Genomic DNA, 19,265 nt, shown 5'->3' on the forward strand with positions numbered 1-19,265 from the left:
AAACCCCAAGAGATGAGAGCAAAGAATTTTTAGGAGCACAGAAGCCGGAAGGAAACAGGTTAGTATGTAAGATGGGCTAAAATGTGACAGTAAATGACATTCTCAGATTCTAGCATTTTTTTAAAGCCCTAGCGCAGTACTGTTAAGTCCAAAGTGGCGGAACCAGGCTTAGCATGCACCATACCCTATATAAGTGCACTGAGCTGCTTTACATATGGTTGCCACATGATTACAGCAAAAGCAAAGGATTATGCTGCTAAGAACCCACTAAATCACTAGAAGAACCTACCATGCATGCAAAAATTAGACCCAGGAGTCAACAGGCTGAGGTTTAGTGTCTCGTACGTCCACCAGATTCACAGTTGGCCTGTTACTCCGGGTAATGTGTTTCTTATTTGAGTCATTCTGCAGCAGCAGTAGAGGAGGAAAGGAGAGAGCAAAAGAGAGATTAACGCAGGAAGAAGTGTGTCAGTAGCCAAGGCCCAAGAGGAGGAGAGGAATTAACTCATTCATTGAAGTGTTAGTGGCGCATCACACACACACAATACAGCAAAAAAAAAAAAAAAAAAAAGGAAAAGCTGGATTTGCTCAAATTACAACCCCACCATAAAGCTGTGCATAAATAGTGCAATACCCTGGCCTTATCTGGACTCAAATGTATATTGATGGGCTGATAACTGGTCTGTGTACATGACCATTGTCTGACCACATTTCAAAAAGCTTATTGATGTGCCTGAACCCAGAGCCAGACACACTGAAGCATAGGGTTGGCTCTTGGCTAGCTTCATTTAAAGGGCAGTAGAATATAACGGAAACACATACAAATGTAACACTGACCCAGATCATGGGACTGGAAAATTTGGTACAAGGTACAAAATGACACAAAATAGTCAGTGTGGGAAACCTCACAGCAGGGGCACCTACTTTTGTTAGGAACAGAAAAAAATAATTTAAACACGGGGGGGGGGGGCTACCAATATGTTTTGCCAAATGTTCATCCGTGTCAAACCCTCTAAGTACTGATCTGATTACCTATCTTAGGCCAAATGGTTAAACTCAATAGACATGCCTTCTATCACCCTAAATTACTATGTTAAAGGCAATGACTAGGATTTTTTTTTTTGCTGGTCTTGTCAACTTCTGTAACTGCATGACCTTCTGCAAATTACTTCTTATAGTGACTGATCTGGCCCATCAACTTCTGTTCATACCAAAACCAATAAACTTTGGGGGAAATTCCTCAAATACCCCCAATAAGAGTGTGAAACACTGACTATGCTCTCTGCTATTAGATCCATTAAGTCTACCCTGAGACGTGCATACTGTACAAATTCACCTTTAAGGGTTCCTTCTCCGACATATCCCCCATGCTTTCATTGGATCTGTATTTACGTTCCTTGTCTCGGTGATCAATGGTGGAGTATCCATCTGTGAAGCAAAAAAGCGGAGCTCAGGCCCTATATATTACCCATCCACAACTCACAATGTAGTGTATATTTTAAACTACTTAAGGTATCATTTATGAATGGCTGTGCATTGTGTTGCAGATAAAATCCGGTGCTGAATGCCCAGTGCACCATCAGAGGGCGAAGGCCAGGCCTGTCCCTACCGCCTGCCCTGAACAGGCACCAAAGACAGGGCCCTGCTGCCAGTGCATTCTCTCTAGTCCCATAACTTGCGCATTATTCAGGTGCCTACATGAATCCCCTTATACGCTCCTCATTTATAGAATGCTGCTAAACACAGGAACACTGTATTAAAGGGAGTAACTGGGTGGGTGTGTTTGCACACTGCCTTCCTTGGTGCAAATGACGCCATTACTGACAGACCTTTCCTAATACCTGCAGGGAGTAGCAACTGCATTCTCAGGTTGTGACCATAAGGAATGAAAGCATTGAGTTACTCACCTTAATACTAATTAACCAATGTGGCCTATTTTCCCCTATATTGCATAAAATATGTGCAATAACATTTTACAAGCGAATGGGCTGTAGACTGGCCTAGTTGCACTGGCAGCTTGAAGCTTCTTGGTTTTTACAATGTGGATAGCATTTTATTGTTACTAATCCTTCTGCTTTTTTATTCATGGCAGGTCTGACTGCTGTTTGGGCCCTGCTGGTTCTTATCAGTGTCTTTCTTTATATTGCACTGCTGTAGTACTGTCACCTTCTTTTATTATTATTTACTGACACCAGCTCTAAGAATGAATGGAGCTGCCCCAGCCCTGCACACATAGAAATAACACGAAAACAAAGGGATTGTCCATTTGTAAGAGAGACACACATATTTGATGCTTTTATTTCAGTGATGATAAATGATGTGCTGCTTTGTCTTCATTTGCTGCATTCATGGCAGTCAGTGAATTGATTGCACCAAGTTTCAGTAAAAAATATACCAAAAAAATATATATATACAGGTATCGGACCCCTTATCCGGAAACCCGTTATCCAGAAAGCTCCGAATTACGGAATGCCCGTCTCCCATAGACTCCATTTTAATCAAATAATTCAGAATTTTAAAACTGATTTCCTTTTTCTATGTAGAAATAAAACAGAACCTTGTAATTGATTCCAACTAAGATATAATTAATCCTTATTGGATGCAAAACAATCCTATTGGGTTTAATTAATGTTTTATTGATTTTTTAGCAGACTTAAGGTATTGAGATCCAAATTACGGAAAGACCCCTTATCCGGAATACCCTTGGTCCCGAGCATTCTGGATAATGGGTCCTATACCTGTATATTATAAATACACAGTTGTAAATCAACCATGGCAAAATACTGTGTCCCTACAAAATGCAGGAAAAACAAAAACAGAGCATTCACTTACCAGGGCCCAGCTCTCCCATGGGAATCATATCACGACTTCCAGATTTCTTGTTTACTGAAAAACAGTAAGTCACAAGTCACTAACTCCATTACATGTGACATGGGCAAAACTGCTTTCCCGTCCTTCTTGAGTGTTTCTGGAGAGCTCGAGGTGGTTAACGAGAAGCTAGCTAGATCAGCACATCTACATTATGGTATAACTCCCGGGGTATGCAGATTGTGGAAAATGCAGCTACTGGGTTAAAGGGGATGTAAACCCAACAATAAAAACTTGCTGAAAAAAATACAACTCTAAGCATTTTATTAATATACATTAAACATGTTTAACAGTTATTTGCAAATGTAATTGTTATTAGAACCAGCATTCTTTCATGCCTTTCTGCTCTGTTGATTCTATTTCCTAAAACAATGTAACTGCAGTCAGCCTTGCATACTTCTTTACAATGCTTCAAAATACAAAACCACCAGGGGCAATAGAAAGGGACAGAATGAGATCACTATAAAATGCAAGGTTTAATTACAAAATACTTTAAACCGCTGACAACTTGTAATCAATGTATATTTGCTTCCAATTACACTTTTTATTTTACATTATGCAAAATGATATTGTTGGGTTTACATCCCCTTTGACTACACTATACTGCAGTACAGCTTCTTGGAGTGAAGATTAAAATTGATAGAACAAAGTAGAAGTCAATTGAAATGGAACTCTTGCGGGTTTCTGAATGGCTTTCTGTTTGGCTGCAACCCTGGCACAGATACAGCCTGTAACCAAACCAGTAGAAGCTCTAAACAGGCAGGAATGAAAGAGCATTTCAAGCAATCACATCATCGAAAGTTAACCCATGTGTATGATACAGGTACATATATACTTTATTTCAGGGGTGGTGCAAAGCCATAACAGACAGCAGGAGATTGTATCCCTCCTAGAATATTGCTCTATTGCTATGTGTATCGCTAAATCAAGGGGATAATTCCTCCGCACCTTTGCCAAAATCCTCCTGAGGCAAAGCAATTTCCTGTCTAATTTCCGGCTTTTCTAGATGTAGGACAATGCAAGCCCTAAAGCACAATGAGACTGAGAAAATAAAAGTGAAAATAAAGTGTGTTCTCTTACCTTGGCTTTTATCTACCAGCGGTAGCGTGCTGTCATCAAATCCCGATTTCCCATTTCCTTTGGATCCTTTTGGCAGTGTTGACACAGCAGTCTAAAGCAAAAGATATAAATAAAGCATTCCAGTAACTATGAAGAACAGAGCTCGAAACAAAAAAAAAAATGGATACATAAACATGGAAACTTCTGGCTTAAAACACAGCACTGGCTTTATGCTGCACTGAGCATTATAGCTGTGCGGAAATACCTTGGATACAGGGACTGGAATAAAGAGCAAGTCTAAATATTGAGAATCTTTGGGTGCAGCTGTTGCACTGAGCCAGATACATGGCTTCTTTATTTTATCCCATTTTACCCATGTAAAATGCCCGCAGGCCAACCACTGGTACAATATTTAAGTCAGCAGAATTAGCCTACAAGGTTTATTTCTTGCTTAGCTATATGATGGGCTATTTGGCCTAAACAGTTACCATCTTTCCCAGGGGCATTTCTGCAATGAGGCAATTTAAGAAACTTTTTTCAGACTGCAGCACACCTGAGGTTACCGAGGACGCAAAAATCCACTCCACTGGTAACTTTAAAAGCCGAAATTCTGTTTTTTGAATCTGAATTTTCTAGTGCAGAGAGTGCGGAGAGAGCTATAGATGTGAGGGCGAGACTGTAGTGAAATGATTACATGGTCTAGAAGATCATTATGTGTACTGATACACTAAATATGATACTTATAACCTGATTTAACCATCAGCAGCTTAGGGAGTCTTACAACTTCTAAACTCTGTGTAATGTGCTCTAAAGTGCTAAATCCTTGTGTTTTTATCACCACATTGGAAAGCATGCCATAAACAGGCTAAAGAGGGTAGGGTATTTATTATAGTACCCTAAGCAGTATAGATGTTTTGGTTTTTACACTCCTTAGAAACCTTGCCCAGTCCTTTTACTCTGTTCAAAAGTAACAAATAAAAACAATGTTGAACTGGTTATTAGGACAGTGAGCAGTTGCAATTTAGCATGTGAGCCTGACCTATTATCTCCCAATGACCATCATATGGGCTGAGCCTGCATACCTGGAAGTTTGCTTTGTTCCAGCCCTCCTTCTGTAGTGCCCCTCGTAACTCCTTGTAGCTCCAAACCATCTGCAGGACATGTGAGGCAGCTTTCACCTCCCTTGGAGACTGACTAATAAGAAATTAGAAAGGACATCCATCTTACAAAGAACACAAAGCACCCCAGGAATATATACAAGAAAGGAACTGGCCTAGCAATGCTTATGCTACAGTAATTGAAATATTTATGTGCATTGTGAGCTTTATGTCTATAAAAATGGGTAGGGCTGCTGTATCACATCTTTTGTAAAGCAGCTCTTTTCAGCACTAGTCCAGCTCCTTATTATGCCTAACTTAATTTCCATGTCACAGTAGTGGTACCCTGCAACCTAGGCTGACAGACAGACAGACAGACACACACACATGCGCGAGGCATGAAAGTTACATTTTTAAAATCTACAAACAAAACACCACAACATAGTTAGCCCCATTAGGCAAATGGTCTCCAATTCTTGCAAGCTGCAACACAATTGCTTGCTCTGAATTATAGCTATAAAACTTATGCAAAAAAAGTATTTTGGACCCTTATGAAGCAAACAAATGACTGATTATTAAAGTAGTTAGTCCATATGGTGCAACAGGCATTTTTATTGCAACCTATAAGAGCCAAAACTTGTTATTTAATTGATTTCTACATCTTATGTAACTTAAAGGTCTGTTGCTCAATTAAAACAGTCTTTTGCCTGTACTGTCTCTATGGGGTGCATACTGCTTTGGCAGTAATAAAAATATTTAATAATAATAGGGAAGAAGAGGTTAAGCAGCAATAGATGACTGGAAACAGATGCACCATGTAATATTTGGTGAGAAAGAACAAATAGAGGCAGTTACTGAAATTCATATATAATATAAATCCACTTGGAAATAATATTGGATGGTTAATTTCATTCATTCTGCACATTTACATTCTATAGTATAGGGTAAACAGACCCTGCCCAGAGAGCAGAATAGTAATAGGATAATACTTTAAGGCACCGTCTGCTTTAGCACAAATATCCACTAGTGTTTCTAGATAGCTTAAATGGGTCTGTATCACAGAGATTAAGCGACTGAAGTATTTATAGTAAAAGGATACCTAGATAAGGCCAATAAAAGATTAAAGGAATAGCTTTCCTCAGTTTCACACAATCTGATCAGTGTAGCCAAAGGCTAATGCCCCATGGAGGAAACTTTGCTCGGCTTTAGAAAAATGAGGCTATGCGTATGCTTTTCCACCGACAACTAATCTCTCTGTGGGACATTAGCCTAAATATTGTGGTTAAAAAAAAGGACTAGAAGAAAGAGTTACCTGGATTTATTTATAGTTATAAGCTTTTCAATCCCCTGTGTCTGTATTAAGGATCGGGCATTCTCTGAGCTGTCTGTGATTATTTCATGAATGGTGTTCAGAACAGCAACCACAGTGTCTTCCTCAAGGTTTTTTGCGGGACGTTGCTGTCCTCCAGGCAAGTTGCGAACCAACTGTCCCATGGCGTAGTTACCTGAAGAAAAATCATAGATGTACCCTTTGCATTTTCCTCCTCTGAAAACCTCATGCTACTGTATTAGAATTGAAGTCATATACAGGTGGGTTAAAATGGATTAATAGAATAAGCCATTTACAGGTGGGCTAAAACGAATTGGTTTATATAGGGAATATAAATGTGTAATGTAAGGAAGCAAGCAAGGAAACAAATATTGGATATCCAGTACAATAGTGTTGTCAAACATTTATTAGTACCACAACATATGGTGCACAGCAATGATAACTACTTATAACCCTCTCCCTCCTTCTTCACTGGAGAAGAGGCGCTTAAGAGGTGACATGATAACTATGTATAAATATATAAGGGGATCATATAATAACCTTTCTAATGTTTTATTTACCAGTAGGTCCTTCCAACGGACACGAGGGCACCCACTTCGTTTAGAAGAAGGGAGGTTCCATTTAAACATTCGGAAAGGATTTTTTACAGTGAGAGCTGTGAAGTTGTGGAATTCCCTCCCCGAATCAGTTGTGCTGGCTGATACATTATATAACTTTAAGAAGCGGCTGGATGGATTCTTAGCAAGTGAGGGAATACAGGGTTATGGGAGATAGCTCTTAGTACAAGTTGATCCAGGGACTGGTCCGATTGCCATCTTGGAGTCAGGAAGGAATTTTTTCCCCTCTGCGGCAAATTAGAGAGGCTTCAGATGGGGTTTTTTGCCTTCCTCTGGATCAACTAGTAGTTAGGCAGGTTATATATAGGCATTATGGTTGAACTTGATGGACGTATGTCTTTTTTCAACCCAACTTACTATGTTACTATGTATATGTGTAAACAAACAGCAGTGTAAATAGTACAGAAGATCACACAGAATGAAAGGCACTGAGAGATAAGCCAAAAGGAGTAGGTCAGAAAGTAGTGAAAAATCACTAATTCTATAATTTAAGTATAAAAAAAACCATAAAAAAAGATACCTATTAAGTCCTTGTTGCGCCGATCCATAGAAAGGTTCCTCAGAGCAATTGCAACAGCCCTTACCACTTTGTCAGAGTCAGACTGAAGAAGCTCCACCAGCACTGGCAGGCCCCTCTCCTTGCGCACTGTGGCACGGATATAGGTTGACCACTAAAGGAAGAGGAAAAAAAAAAAAATCAACTTTCATCTTTAAATCTCCACATCTTTTGTATTAAGCACCAACCATATGAGAAATGTGGTAGTATTGCTGTACATCTAGCAAGTCTATGAGTAACATCACTTACAGTCCAGTTCCCAGCACTGAGGTTCTGTAGGGCTCCTGCTGCAGCCTCCAATGTATTGTAGTTTTGGCTCTCTGTCAGGATAGATAAGTACAGACGCACCACCTCTGGTTGGTACAGAAGTTCAAAACCTACAGAAGAGGGAAAGAGGAACCACACTTATTGATTGCTTCATTAGGAATGTCATTAGTAAAATGTGGCATGGTTAGCATTAAACATAGGGCATCCAGGTAAGAAAGTCACTGCAAACGATGTAAATAGGGAAAAAGATAAGAGTTGAGAAAATGATCAGTATTGCTATTAAATACTATGCCACATGAGGGCAGTAGCAAGACTTGGATTTTCTCAAGGTCAGCCAAGGAAACTTACTACCTGTCACCAACATAGGAAAAAAAAAACATGGACTACGGCCATCAGATATCAGAACCAAACACTCAAAGAAGCTGAAGTGTAAACTAATGTTCCATTTTAGCTTTGCTCTTGTGTGCACACACAAACTCAGAGGCCAGCGCACACAACTAATGCTTGTAGGAACATTGGAGTGTATATATATGTATATCTCTGTATATATTTTATGTAGTACATTGTATGTAGCACTTCAAGAGTAACAGACCAATTAAAGAGTACATGAACTGGGAAAACGCAATTTTTTTATTTATTTTTTTTTAGAAGGGTGGTGTGTTCGTTATAACAGATGTGACACTAAATTTGTATGTTCTAAAAAGATCCCAGAATATACCTAGCCAGCTCTGCATGAACAAATGACTTTTTATTGCTTGAATACAAAGGGCAAATCAACCTTTATACAAGTTCTTTTAATACAGTAATAGATGCCTAAGGAAATCTTTTATTAAATTTGAATTCATTACCATTTTTATTGAGCTTGAACTGTTGGTAGCAGGCCATACATTTCCTTAAGTGACCTTGAGAAAATCAAGTCTTGCTACTGCCCCCACGTGGCAACAGTATTAAACAGCACAACAAAACAAAATCCTCTGGATTGTATCCATATCTGTGTTCTATATAGGCTTGTATATGCAATACCACTTGAATCCAGCACTGCCCCAACTCTTTACACCACTAAACCCTTTGCCCTCTTATGAGAAAACACTTCTTGTATGAACTCAAATGAAAACACATATATTGAGGAATGTATTATTCTACTTAAGACTTCCCCTTTAACTTTTATACCATCACATTACATATTTTAGCTCCTTAAAGAACCCGATTGTGTGGATAACCAGGTAAGATCTAACATTTAAGCCCCAGGAGAAAGACATCTGAAATATTAAAGCAATAACGGCTTATCTGACATTTAGTTTCTTTTATATAAATATTATGAGACCATAGCTTATTGCTTGCACACAAATTGAATACTGTGCATATCTGAAAGGATATGAATCAGATGAAAGTGTCATACTGCTTGCCTCAGTTAAGGCCAAAATAAGGGACTCTTCATAGAATACAAAGAATGAAGCAGCCATTAAAAGATGGAGCTGTGTGATAACCATCTAATGAGAATGCCTGTGGCCAAGGTATTATGCATGGAAAAATGCAAAGTACATGCGTGACGTAATATATTAGAGACCAGATAAGGGGTGTTGGCACAAACACTGGTGTTAAGGTGGCCATACACCTTCAGATCCGCACGCTTGGCGATGTCGCCAAGTGAGCGGATCTTCTTCCGATATTCCCCACCTATGGGTGGGCGATATCGGGCGAATCCAGGCTCTGGGGCCAAACAATCAAATTAGAATGACGGGTATAGGAGAAGTCGGATCGGGGACCGCATCAATGAGCCAATTAGCCACCGATATTGGCAGCTAGAATCAGCCCGTGTATGGCCACCTTTACTCTTATCCAGTGTCTGGCAGACAAATTGCATCAGAAAAGGGGAAATTTGCACAGTGAAAGGCATTCGTAAATGAGCCTTTACAAGGATTGTGGCATTCCATAAAAAAGTGGTTGTAGTCACGAACAGCATTTATATGGCCCACTGAAATTTATTGAACCTGGATGTCAATAAATCATGCATCAAAGGTGCTGTCCATAAGAACAGATTACAACAAACACTTTATATAGTGAGTAACATGTAAAATATAAGGAGGAGTTCCATGACCATATAAAAGCACAAGGCTGAAGGCTGAGTGGAACTTCAAGGTTACTTTTATATCCTCATATAATACTCAGATTTTACAACAGGAGGTACATTTGTTATGATGCAAAAGTTTAATTGATTCATAACACACAAGAGCCCTGAAAATCCATTCAAAATTATGTTTATATAAATGATGCTTAGTGATGTCAACAGATAATCAGGGATTAGTGAAGTCATTTTTATCACATGACACTCTAAAATGAGTGTATTATAATAAATAATGTACCGCATTATAAAATATTTTATAAAAACACCCCTTCAATTTAAACTGCTGTGAAGTAGTTTCCCTTGTCTTGTCAAGCTTTCTTACCCTTCACATATCTGCCAACTTAGTGCTTAGGACAACGATATGTCGCCAGCAGAAAATCACTGGAAAAATACCTTTTTCGTTTGAAAGTATGGGCTTTTCCAAACACAAAACACTTTACTGGAGTAATCTTAGAAAAATGCCTTCTTCCAATCCACTTTCTTGCACATAGGAGATTTGTCGCCTGCAGGACTGGCCATTATAATTATAGGCAACAAATTGCTGTGTGTGCAATTGCCTTTAAGAGTCCAAAATCCTTCAGCTATGTATTCAGCGAACAGATAGGATTTCAGACAATGGTGGTGTTGGCACCCTATTAATGGCACAAGGGGCAACATTTCTGAGCAATAATAACTTGACCTGCAAGTGCATCAGCAATATCCAGATGACTACCATTCAGGTCAACAGAAGGACAACTGCCACCCATATGGCGGGAAATTGTCCCTTGTGTTATTGTCCTAATAACAGTTGCTATTATCCCCACCATAAAGTACAACACAACTGCTGCGTTGTCAGACAGGGGAAAGAGACATCCATTTTAATACATGTCCCTGTGCAAACACAAAAGTTATTATGCATGTCAGAATGTAAGGCAAGGATTTGTATTTCCAAAAATACATTACTTAAAATTGCACATTCACAAAGGGCCTTGCCATTGCGTTGTCTGAAAATACTTCTGCAAACTACTAACAGCTTTTGTTTAGCTAAGCTTGGAATTCCAGCCCCACATTCCCAGGCACCGAGCCACCATTGCAGACTGGTATCATTTGCAGCACAATGTTAACACTGGGAAAATATGTGGTTAAGAAATGGTTAATGGGTCAGCCCATGTGATTACCACCGCCACAGCTCCAGTGTACAGTACTGTAGTCACGTCCTATATGGGGATTACCTTTTATTTCTCTGATGTCGGTCATGTACAGTTGGATAAGTCACAGAGCAATCTGAGGTATTTGGTGAATGCATTAAACTGAGGGCAATGCCCTGCTAATAATATTTCTTTAGATAAATCCACATGAAGCTATATATAAAAATTACCAAATCATAGAGAAGCGTCAAGTAGCACTTAAAGGGGAATTCTCTGGAAAATGAAAATGTAATATCCAGCTAATCTCCTGCATGAAGAGACACTGACCATACACAATTCTGCAATTGTATCCCTCCATGTCACTCCACACAAGGCTGAATCAAAGCTTGTGTAATAAAGGTGTAAGAATATAATCTCAGGCAAATAGGCCATGGTCAGACCCTGTGTCATTTAGCAACCAGGTGTCACGCACTAAAGAACTTTGCAACAGAAGCAGTAAAGCAGCGCATACATATAAACTTTATAGAATTTTGTGTAAGGTTCTCATAGGTACTTTGTACACAAGACCGACCTATAATTCCCAGTGTTCATCAGCTAAACTGGGAAAGAGGACGTGGGAGCTATAATGATTAACTAAAATTTTCTGTCCCTGCTTTACAGGTGGTTATAATTTTACCAGTAGATGTTTGTATAAAAGCACAAGCCTAGCTTTAATACCGAACAGCAAATCCTACCCGTCTCAATATTCAGAATTGTTATATTAGAAGTACCAAGTCATTAAAAAACCTCTTTAATGGAAGATAGAAAAACAGTAGGTTTGAAGAACTGTCTAATATCTGAATACAGATGTCGGGCCAAGCCTGAACCCTGTGCCACTGCAAGTGGCTAAACTCGCAGACCATTTCAGCATGCACCTAGCAACCTTAAGGGGTAACAAGTCATCACAGTTGATATTTTATTGCTAGTTAATCTTTAAGTATTATGCCACAGTAGGCAGAGCACTCCATGCACCTTCTGGGGGACTGCAGAAAGAGGGCCACAATGTGGAACCTGAAAATACACAGAGGTCTATCTGAAGTCGCGCCAGAGCACTCTGCCTTAACATATTGATTTTGGAATTCAGTTGCCCTTTAGTACAAAAATTAGCTCATTTCGGCATCATTCCCTTTGACCTTGAGTGTTTCCAAACATATAATGGCACAGGTCTAACTGGCAAATGGAAACAATCTACAGAGCTGGCAGAATTAGGTACTGTCTGCTTCCAACATGAGCCACTGCCCCACTGTACATTTCCAATGCTGCCCACTTCAGTCTATAGACAGAACAGCAGCAAATCCTCTTACTACATAGAGGACCAGAACTTCTACTTCTGGATGCAGTCATATGCCTGTATTGGGTATTGGCTTAATATCTTTTACTAAAGAATGAAGTCTAACAGACGGGGAAAAGGATTTGTCACCTTTGCAGAAAAGGACTGTAAAATGATCTCTTGAAAGACACTTTCTTGCCTGCTGTTTAGCATCGGTGAGATGCATTAGAGGGAGCTATTGATAACAAATGTGTAGTGTAGCTAATAAGAGGTGGGTGTTATTAACATTGTTAGGAAAAAAGTAAGGAAATGTGAAAGCAAACACAACCTTGCAAGGAACAGGCTTCTATAGAGCAGTCAGCAGGGGCCCAAAATGCACTGTTGTTGTCATGGCTACCCAATCAGTATCCTCCAGAAGATGCAAAGCCGTCTGTTGAGTTTAGTTGAGAGTGTGACAAGTGCTCCATGTAACAGTGAGGTAGTTATAGCTGCAGGCATCTGGAGGGCAATATATGTGTTAGGTAGGCTGCTTCCCCCCCATACCTGCCCATTCCAAGAAAAACAGCAGTGTTTGCTTCTATGATATACTGTACTGTCTAAATACCTTAAACCAGAACAAAAAGCAAAATAAGAGCAGAGCTTACCACAGCAATTGTGGCCAAGTTTCAAATCTGGCAAAAGATTTTTTTAAAGCAAACAAAAAAAAAATTGCACAGCTTGAATGATGCATAAAAATGTTTAAAAACAAAACATTTCTTTAAGAAACAAAACAGGAGACGGCATAGTGGTCGTGTGTGGAGAAGAGGATGACGAAGGAGGTACATGAATAAAATAACGTGTGAGAACACTAAGGAACTAGATAAAACACTGCTTCAAAGGGCTCCCAAGGCCCAGCTTCAAAGTCAGGTCAGCTTGAAATATTCAAGGGATGAATGCAACAGTCCCCCTTGATGGCTATAAAACTGTTCTAATGCCAGCTTGACAACATCTGTGGAAGACTGGATCTCAAGTGCCTGACCCGGTTGTAAGTTATGGCATCCTATATACCATGCTTATTTTACAGGCACACCCAAATGCCACATGGAATGGAAGGCTGAGCTGCACGCCACGCAGAGGAAACTGACAAACCTTTGATCTTTGACAGAAGTACCTTCTGCATAATTATAATCATAAATATAAATACACACATCCCAAATGCGTGCTGTATTTGAATAAAACATACAACATACACTCATTAAAAGTGATACAATTAGGTTAGAATAAAAAAAAAAAAAAAAAAACGTTTAAGAAAAGAAACGTACCCGTACATAGAAAAAAAAATGTACCCTTTCCATTCCAAAATAGACTCAAATTTGCTCCAGTGAGGAGCTGATATTTTTATTTGCATGACCCACCCCAACTTCCATACAGTCACTTGATTTACTCTGTTTCAGGGGCCCCAACCTTTCATACCCGTAAGCAACATTTAAATGTAAAAAAAGGTTGGGGAGCAACACAAGCATGAAAAAAGTTCCTAGGGGTTGACTAACAAAGGCTGTGATTGGTTATTTTGTAGCCCAATGTGAACTGGCAGACCACGGGAGGCTCTGTTTGGCAGTAGCCATGATCTTCCAAATCAGAAATTTAAAAATTAAGACATGATTTGAGGCCACTGGGAGCAACATGTTGCCCACAAGCCACTGGTTGGGGGATCACTGCTCTAGTTAAATGCTCCTGGTGTATGTCCAGAAAACAATGAGGCATCTCTGGATTGTAGCAAATAAGAAAACCCAAGGGCTGAGGAACAGTCAGTGGCTGCATGTACAAAGCTGACAGCAGTAGGGTGTCCAAGCTGCTTAAATGTGGCTAGAGATATTAATTGAGGATGGCTGTCCCTTGAGTGCACTTGCGTTGAATATCTCAGGCAGTTAAATTCGCAAGAGAGGCCTAACAGAAACCAGACTACTTATAAAATATTTAAGCTACAAAGATACATAAACACAAAGTCAAGAAGCATTGTAAATCTTTTTGTCTTCTGAACTTGTGTCTGGCCACCCACAAAAATAGGAAGACATAGGGAAGCAAACCAAAGATAAAGGAAAACTTTAGCTTTTCAGTGTGAAAATAAATAAATACATACAATAATAATAGTCATACCAATTAAAAGGCAGAAAACAGGATGAATGGGAAAAAAGTCACAGACCTATGCAATTCATTTGCACAATTAATAATCAGTATTTAGTCTGGGCAAAGCGGGCAACATCAGTTACTGGCATACAAAAAGAGAGGGGGATTGATCAGTGCACATCCCCTGGTGGCTAACCAATCTTATGATCATAATTTTGTAACTAAAAACTCCTGTTTTTGTAAACACATGCACTAGCACAGATAATTTACTTATGAAACAGGGGACCAGGGAATGTGCATTGATCAATCCCCCTGTCTTTTTGTACGCTTGTAGTTAATTTGGCCAGATCAGTCGCACTTCCATTGTATTTGTATACTCTATTTAGCCTTTCTGTGTAACATCAGTTACTGCACTGGTGTTTATGCCAGATAGTAATCGCAAAGTACCCAATATAATATAAGCTGCTTGTGTCAAGCCAATCTTCACCATACAGACACCAAAGTCATTTCTGAATACTCCCCAAACCCTCTCTCGCGATCTAATTTATTTTCTTCTGTCCTCTCTCAGGATTACAAATCATCTTTCCTTTTGCTCAAGTCCTTCTTCCAGCCATGTTTCTGTGCCTCATGACTCTGCCCCTGGCAAATGGACTCTTTCATTGCAGGTGCTGAGGCTGGTTTGGATACCTTTTAACATTTGCATCCCCGAGAGTTAACAGCCACAAAATCAAGCCTGGAGGATGCAAATACAGGTGATACCATAGGTTTATATTATGGAAATATTTGCCATGAAGACTAGACAAAACACTCATGCAGAGGGATAAACACTGTCTAGAGAAAAGGCATAAAGATGCAGAACTTTGCACTAAATAGGTGTAACCCTGATTCAATGTGCGCCAACGCCAACAGCACCAACCACTACTGTAATCTCTGCTTGGACCTGGCACCCCATCCACTAACACAACACATCTAACCAGGTTACCTGGTATAGCTAAGTGAATGAAGATTAACACAACTATGCAGAGCATCTAATAACACCATAAAGGTTTTTACTGTAATCCAGGTACAGGTAGGGGACTTGGATTTGGATCTCAATACCTTAAGTGTGCTAAAAATGTATGTAAAATAAATAGATTTATATAAATAGATTTATGTAAAAATAGCAAAATTCACCCCGCTTTGGAACGTAAAATTTAGCATAGTTTTGAAGTTTGTTATTTCTAACGCAACTTCTGCTGGAACTTACACAACATCTGAAGGGGCGTAAAATAATGGTGCCAAATCTACCATTTGGATGACAAAAAATAAAACTAATCCTGATAAAATTGCCATTTATCTTACACAAATTTCTACACCGATTTTTTGATGAATTTCATTTTACACAGCATAATAAATAGGCCCCACAGTATACAGATATAAGTTTGTATTGCTGCACCACCATACAATTACCAATACTTTTGTACTATATTAGTACACATATGGCCAGTAAAAGATTTGAGATTCCTCAATGTAACTTACATATATAGATATACACACACATATACATATAATGGATACCGACACTCACCCATCCATACATTGAGCCACCAGGTACTACTCAAAATAATACAAGAAAAATAGTCTTCACTCCATCAAGAGTAACAAAAAGGGGAAAAGGGAGGCATTCCTTCAATTAAAAAAGGTCTTATTAATTTAAACCATGATTGGCATTTCAGGTATGAACCCTTAATCATAGGCTTTACTCCATATTTTTTGTCATGTGACTAAAAAGTAAGAAAAGCATTTCAACTTCATAAACTCTGTAGAGCATCTTCATACCCAATACAAAAAGCAATAATTATTCTCATCTCCATATTTCTTAATATCAGGGGGTGGACCATACAGCTGTAAACAAGTATGTAACCCTTTTGAAACTAAATGGTGTATATTTTGCAAGCACACTACCACTCATCTAAATCTTTTTTTTTTTTAGACAAATGCAAAAAGAAAACTAGAGTTAATTGGCTGCATGCAGGAGCTGATAAAAATTGGTGCCTCCCTAGCTTTACCCCTCGACAGGCTTGCCTGACCAATATCTGCCTAAAAATCAGGAAGATATAAATCAGACATGTTTGAAAATCCAGTCAGATGACAAGCGCATCAGCCTAGGCCGCAGTGCATGATTCGCTCAGCCCAACTTAGCCATGCACATGAGTGGCCACGTTCTGCACAGATCTGCTTGCTTGGTGGCCTCGCCAAATAAGTGGATCTGGCAGTGTATGGCCACCTTTTCATGTACTTCGCCTTATTTGATGAGCAATTCCTGGAATGATAGCAGCTGGAGTGCAGTGAGAGTTTGTAAAAGCTTTGCACAAATGTTGCATTGTGAATGAGGACTTAAATATAAGGACAAAGGAAGCAGAGAGATAAAGCACACAGGGTTAAACCTTTAGAAAAAATGTTAGAAACATAAGTTTCTATCCTTTTAAAAAAATGCAGTAGTATGAATTAGTGGTAACTGCCAGTTCCAAGACCCTGTCTGTCCCCGCTACCTCCCTTTCTTGATTTAAGGATTATTTTTAGAAGGAAATTCTTGTGGTTGAAACCATTGAGAAAGGAATGAGAAAAATATTCAGAGGCCTGTATGTGACTGCTGCAGAGCTCAGACTAGAACTCCTACATCCTTCAAACCTATCTGGGAGAGGAAGAAGCAGACACAGATGAAGTGCTTGTGTGAAGGCAGTGCTAAGTTAAAGAACTATCAAGGAAATCACCTTTTAATTTGTTTGATGAAATGGTACCAGTAATTCATTGTGCTAAAGATGGAAAAACCGCTTATGTAAAATATCCTAGTGACAAGTCCAAACTGTTAAATGTCAGTTTGATCTGGCAATTGCACTATATGTTCTATTTTAAGTTAAGTTTCAATGCCATGTAGAGTTTATATGAGATTTATATTATATTTTTTTTTTCAGTAGAACCATCTGTTCAATCTTAGGGGTTATTATTTCACTCCCTGTTTCTTAGCAGAGAGGTGGTCTGCACAGCAAAATGGCTTTTTTGGATTGTAGGTGGGAAACTTTAAAAGAGGACCAAGCCCAGCTTGAAAATTTTAGATGGACCAAGATCGTGTCTGAACTGACTAAAAATCTGATGATTAAACTCTCCACAGTGTGTCCTAATCCTGCAAATGCAGCACAAGGAAAGGAGGCTCTCGGATCTCATGAGAGGTGGCAGCATGGAGACCGAGCTGTCACTTTCATAAGGAAGCCAGAATGTAATGATGCCCGGAGTCACCCAAGAGTGCAAGAGCTTATTAGAAGGGAACTTCTCTGAATGTCTTCACATATTACACTTCTTCCTATTTCTCACTCAGGTCTGCATACAAAGAGACAAAGCAGAGCGGTCTCTGCACATACCAACTGCTGCTCTCTGGCCTTCTCCTCCTTATAATTAAGTATCCATTTAAAATCAATTTTGTACCTTAGAAACGATTTTACAGTACATGAATTTTAAAACTGTGCTGTTCTATTAAAACCATTCCACTACTTAATATACACACAACTACAATTTGCCAATTTACGTTACGTAACAATTTACAATTTTCCGTCAATATTTTCATCTGTAAAAGCATAGATTTTGGGGGGCATAATGTAATTCCACTCCCAAACCAGCATGCATCATCTGCCAATCACCCTTAAGTACAGGTAGGACCCATTATCCAGAATGCTAGGGACTTGGATGTTTCAGATAAGGGGTCTTTCTGTAATTTGGATCTTAATACCTTAGGTCTACTAAAAAAGTATTTAAACGTTAAAGTTGATAGGACGTTTTGCTCCCCTATAAGGGTATATATATCTGGGTCAAGTTGGGGTCAAGTAAAATGTACTGTTTTAATATTACATAAAAAAGGAAATTACTATTAAAAATGTGGATTATTTGATTAAAATCGAGTTTATGGGACCTTCTCATAATTTGGGTCTTTCTGGATAACAGGTTTCTGGATAATGGATCCAATACCTGTACAATATAGTAGAAACCCATAACCAGACAACACTTAATACAGGAGATGTGCTTACCCAACACATTGTATGGAGGAGAAAAAAAATAAAAAAAGTTGCTCCTCTTATTTTACATTGTGTCATAACTACTAAACGACAATAAATCTGAGTTCAAACAGACTATAAAGAGTAAATTAAAATGCTTTTTTTTTATTCCCTTTAACTTGATATATATATATATATATATATACACACACACAATATAATGATATTTAATGTAACCCTTTTACTAGCTCATGTAAAGGTATTACTGATCTCCAGCCAGACAATTATTTTAAAAGTAATCATCATGAAGCAATGGCTAGATGGTTAAGAGATGTGGCCAAAGCAACCAAATATGGGTATAAACCCCTACGTTTGTGTACAGCCATTAAGTGAATTCATGTGTAAGAGACCCTATGAATAACAGGTTGCCTAATAACAGATCCCAGACACAGAATATGTTTTCAGATTTTGTTAGCACTTTTTTAATTGGAGAAAATCCCTGTGGTGCCATTACCTCACAATTCTGGCACAAAACGAGTTAAATTAATATTAATTAAGGGCATTAATTGCTCTTCAGTCTACTCTAATCACTAGTGATGAGCGAATCTGTTCCGTTTCGCCGAAAAATTCGCGAATCTTTCAAAAGATCCGCAAAACGATGAAAAATTCGCAAAATGGCGAAAATGTCGTGCGACAAAAAAAATTGTCGCCCGCGGCTATTGTTTTGTCACACGGCTATTGTTTCGTCGCCCGTGGCTATTATTTTGTCGCGCGGCTAT

At 38.9% G+C, this 19,265-nt stretch overlaps 1 protein-coding gene across 9 annotated transcripts in view; it reads right to left on the reverse strand.

Moving 5' to 3' along the window:
• The window catches only part of arvcf (ARVCF, delta catenin family member), a 309,335-nt gene that overhangs the window by 8,327 nt on the left and 281,743 nt on the right, over window positions 1–19,265 (reverse strand). For 8 of the 9 annotated variants that reach the window (XM_031892415.1, XM_012969413.2, XM_031892416.1 and 5 more), the window contains 8 exons: window positions 7,777–7,904; window positions 7,492–7,642; window positions 6,337–6,529; window positions 5,010–5,121; window positions 3,949–4,039; window positions 2,833–2,886; window positions 1,337–1,428; window positions 290–405 (listed from right to left, as the gene is read on the reverse strand). In XM_031892415.1, coding sequence (XP_031748275.1) covers window positions 304–405; window positions 1,337–1,428; window positions 2,833–2,886; window positions 3,949–4,039; window positions 5,010–5,121; window positions 6,337–6,529; window positions 7,492–7,642; window positions 7,777–7,904 — 923 coding nt within the window. In that variant the 3' untranslated portion in view covers window positions 290–303. The remainder of the gene's footprint in view (window positions 1–289; window positions 406–1,336; window positions 1,429–2,832; window positions 2,887–3,948; window positions 4,040–5,009; window positions 5,122–6,336; window positions 6,530–7,491; window positions 7,643–7,776; window positions 7,905–19,265) is intronic. The other variant, XM_031892419.1, reaches the window with a different exon arrangement.

Source organism: Xenopus tropicalis, chromosome 1 (assembly GCF_000004195.4).
Source record: "Xenopus tropicalis strain Nigerian chromosome 1, UCB_Xtro_10.0, whole genome shotgun sequence".
Taxonomy (NCBI): Eukaryota; Metazoa; Chordata; class Amphibia; order Anura; family Pipidae; genus Xenopus; species Xenopus tropicalis.